Genomic DNA, 4,716 nt, shown 5'->3' with positions numbered 1-4,716 from the left:
CAGAATGTCTCTGGTATATGGTTGTTCATTATTTTTGTTATTTTCTCGCCTGGTCCATTATACTCCTGCTATGAGTGAAACCATCCGGTATTTTCATCTCATTATTTTAAGAAAGTAATGTTATCTATTTAAAGCAACTTAAGTTTCTACCAGATTTTGAAGATTAAACAAAAACCTCACAGTATAGAAAATACAAATCAAAGGGTACTAATATATTCACTCTAAGATATAAATAGTATATACTAAGAGCCACAAATAACAGCTCTTTACTAAAGCTTACTTGCAAAACTTACCAGAATTCTGCTGGATTCCCCACCGTACTCTCATCCGAAACTGTCGGGCACCACTTTGCTGGAGTCTTCGATTTAGTCTCGGAAAATTCTGCTTCTTTCCTTCCTTTCGATTCAATTTGATGATATCATCTGTGATAGAAGTGCCATAACTTGACTTAAGTATTCACATGTTCTAGTTATCTAACTAAATAGACACATATAGATATAGCTATACACATACAGATATACACACTAGATAAATTTACTATATTCCTAATTTTTTTCCCTACTTTCAAAGCACTACTATAAGAGGATAATAATGATAAAAGTTTAAAGCAATCAATATACCTGTAGCACTGAAGAAAGGTTTTGTGAGGAAAGTTCAAATCATTACCCAAAGTAGATGTACCAAATTAATGAAGTTTGTTATTCACAGTAACATAAATTAGCAAAGACCTGTTTACAAAAGTTATTTATTCTTACCTTCCACAATTACAGCCAGTTTTTAAAGATAACCCCCTTTCAGTAAAACTATAGTCAAAACTAAATGATTCAGATTAAAGACTAAGTGTCTAACTTCATCTCAATTCAGAAAATATTTATTAAGCATAATAAATATATTTGCATTTATAATAAATATTTGTAATAGTTTGTACTGGAACATAACAAAGGTAAAATATGACCCCTGTTCTAATTTTAAAATTATTGATCAAAAGAGATATGTAAATAACAAATACAGAATTAATGAAGTACCATAATAAAGGCATAGTACAAAACAAAATGTATTAATGGTCCTCTATTCTCCTGGCAGAGTAGTTCAGGGTTATTTTTTCTTTCTTTCTTCACTGATCTCTCTTAGTCTCATTATTTCCAAAAATGCTTTCTCATTATTCCAAAATAATTTGCAAGTAGATCATTATTCTCAAACCACATAGAACAATGTTAAGATCAGGAAACTATTGATATATGTACTCCAGACTATTTCCATCTGTTAAAAGGAGGTTACTAGAAGCCAAAAAATCTCATTTAAGAAATATCCAGGGCTTACCCTGGTGGCTCAAGGGGTTAAAGCACTACACTATGAAGCTCTCAGAAGCCATTGTAGTACCAGTTCAGTCCCCAGCCAGGGACCTGACCCACAATGTATGGCAGACCTCCCCTGACCTGCCTGCTGCTCCCCTCAGCAGTGTGTTTCAGTACATCTGCCTGTTCTGTTCCCCAGTCTATCTCTGGGGAATCCTCTCACCCCCGCCACACACCTCTGGCTTGTACCCCAGTTCTGTAAGCATAAGTAAATAAATCTTTTCTCTTTTTTAGTACAAGAGATATTTATTTATTTATTGACATTCAATTTATCTCAGTATATTGCCAATGAAAAGAGGAACATATCAGTGATTCAAAGTTTTATCTTTGAATCCATCACAAAGTGACTGGAAACAATAAATGATATTCTATTTTATCATTTTGCAGAATTATAATACTATCTAATTATTATGAATATAGCCCTCTAATCTAAGCATATGTCAGAAGAATCAATCATATTCATAAGTAAATAAATCTTAAAAAAAAAAAGGAAATACCTAAAGTACCAGCATATTTAATATGCTTTGCTACTTTTAAGTTTTAGTTAGGTTTATAATCTATAAGTTAAAATATAGTAGATCTAAGTGGTCCTTCCCGATGAGCTGCACTCTTATAAAACTTGGTTAGTCAAAATGTACCTTTTATTCTTTTATATAGTAAGTTTATTTTTACATCAACTTGTGCTTTTTTTTCATCTAAATTGTAATCCCTGTGGGCTTCCCAAATCACCCACGTGCTATCACCATAATCCAGTGCATTTCCCTCCCTCCACTGTTTTTGATCCCATTCCCCACTCTACCCCCATAAAATGTCTCTGGTAAGGACGCCAGGAAGCGCTGCACAGGGAGACTGACTGCAGCGGCAGCTGCGGCTGCTCTTCACAGCTGCAGTAGCTTTTTGCCCCAGCCCTGCTACAGCCTAGTGATAAACTGAGGCAACTCAGCTAGCGAGAGGAAACCAAATTGTGGGAAAAGGCTGCAGCTCGGAAACAGAGAACTGAGGATATGCTGCAGAGGTGTTGCCATCCTTTGCCCCAGCAGCCCCGACAAAGCCCTGAATATAAACTGAGACAACACAGATAGGTGAGTGGATCCCAAGCTGCTGTGGGGGGGTGGGGGGGGACAACTGCTCTACTTAGAGCCCGGGAGGTGGAGAAGAGGAACTGGCAATTGGGGCCCCTCTAGTCCTACCCGCATCTCCTGCCCCCACAACAGAGATCTGAGACTAGGCAACATTAGAGTTTGGTCAGGTCTTTACGCCATTCTTAAGGCATGGTCAACAAGACTCACAAAGTCCCTGAGTTAAAGAGGGGAAAGAAAACAAACAAACAAACAAACAAACAACAACAACAACAAAAAACAGACTGGACCCAACCACAGGCCCAACTCTAGGAAAATGCAACAATTTTAACAATCTTCCATGGGCACATTCAACATAGAGAGGCCCTAGGAAGTGCCTCAAATGGGGAGACTTGCTAAGGGGTCTACCTGCTTACCACATCTACCCACAAAAACTGTGGTAAAACCCTGGAGTTAAAGAGATACAGCTGGGCTCTGTGAGAGGACCTCAGGCAGTGGGGAGGCACTGCTCAGGGAGGGACGGTTTGGACTAAACAAAAAGAACCCTGAAAGCTCAGAGGGAGGACTGGCAGCCTGCTCAGCTGGGAGGATTTCAGCCCTCTGGCACTCCCTGCACTCCTGTTGGGAGGGGGAGATCCCACCATCACAACAGAGGCCCAGAGACTTGTGAGCCAGAACGGCTCACAGTACTTAGAGAGAGTAAATAAAGCCAGCCACCAACTCAGCCACAGGCCCAGCCCCAGGGAGACCTACAACACTTCTAATTCATCATAACCACCACGGGCACACCAAGCATAGAGGGAGCCTGGGACAACCGAAGGCTACAAGATCAACAGACACCTTCCAGAAACACGGACTCAACGGACTCAACGTGTTACTAGAAGAGGCTAAACAACACAAAAGACCCTTGACTGTTACCAGCTGAGACAACAGACACGATTACACACAGTGGGGGCTGGGAAAAATAACACAACTCAGAATACCCTCCACAACTGAAGTGTCTGGAAGTCCCTCAGCTATTCCAGAGAGATCAAAAAAAAAAAAAAAAAGCCGGTCAATAATAGCAACACCATGTCTCAGTGAATAGAAAGTATTAGAAAATACACAACAGGGAAAAGAAGACAAAAAAATATTCAAGCAAGTACACAGAGTGAAAATTCACCACAAAAAGATCAGTCAGCAGAAACCACCAAAGAAACCACCAAAGAAACAGAATAACTGCTCAACGTACCAGATAAAGAATTCAGAATCATCATGATAAACCATGATAAACAAACAAAATGAAATGAGGCAAGCCATCCAGGAGTTGAAGAATGCAAACAAGGAAATGAATGAAAGAAATGAAAAAATATGAGACAAGCAATCAACAAACTGAAAAAAGAAAATGAGACATTAAAAAAGGAAATAGAAGAAATGCAGGCGATGAAAAGGCCACTAGAAGAAATAAAGAATGCTGGGAAAAGTAATGAAAACATAATCAATGAGATGGAAGAATGAATCAGCACCCTTGAAGACACAGAAACAAAGAGAATTAAAAAAGAATAAGAGAAGTAAAAAGGAAAAGGAATGAAGAAACACTTCAAGAGCTATCTGACACCATAAGGAAAGGAAACATCAGAGTTATAGGTATCCCAGAAGGCGAAGAGAAAGGCCAATGAATAGAGAAAATATTCAGAGATAACAGAAAAGAACTTCCCTAATACGAAGGAGGTGAAAGTAGACATCCAAGAAGCAAGAAGGACCCCAAACTACCATGATGAGAGGGAAAAGCAGCAAGACATAATAAAACTTCCAAGATTACAAGACAAGGAAAAGATAATGAGAATGACAAGAGGGAAGAAACAAATAACCTACAAAGGGAAACCGATCCGGATTACATCAGACTTCTCTGAAGAAACACTACGGGCAAGAAGAGAGTGGAGGGATATATTCAACAAACTCCAAAGCATTAAATGCCAACCAAGAATACTCTACCCTGCGAAGCTCTCCTTCCTCTATGAAGAAAAAATAAGGACATTCACAGCCAAACAGAAACTCCACAATTTCATCATGACTAAACCCCCACTCCAAAAACTACTACAAGAAGCCCTCAAACCATATGCAACAGAAAAATGAACAAAAAGAGTTCAAAACAAGGAATAAAAATACAGAAGGGCCATAATGGCAAATGTAGGTGCCAGTATATCAGTATTATCTCTAAATGTAAATGGCTTAAACTCATCAGTCAAAAGACACAGAGTTGCAGGATGGATTAAAAAACAGAAGCCATCATTCTGCTTTCT

General features: G+C 38.8%; 1 protein-coding gene across 1 annotated transcript in view; it reads right to left on the bottom strand.

The window, feature by feature from the left end:
• The window catches only part of FYTTD1 (forty-two-three domain containing 1), a 35,253-nt gene that overhangs the window by 23,266 nt on the left and 7,271 nt on the right, over positions 1 to 4,716 (bottom strand). The window contains exon 2 of the mRNA XM_012730437.1: positions 281 to 422. Within this exon, the coding sequence (XP_012585891.1) occupies positions 281 to 422 (142 nt within the window). The remainder of the gene's footprint in view (positions 1 to 280; positions 423 to 4,716) is intronic.

Source organism: Condylura cristata, unplaced genomic scaffold, assembly GCF_000260355.1.
Source record: "Condylura cristata isolate star-nosed mole 26May11 unplaced genomic scaffold, ConCri1.0 scaffold00003, whole genome shotgun sequence".
NCBI classification, from domain to species: Eukaryota; Metazoa; Chordata; class Mammalia; order Eulipotyphla; family Talpidae; genus Condylura; species Condylura cristata.
Note: the sequence above shows the minus strand (reverse complement) of the source record. Positions and strands in the feature narration are given on the sequence as shown.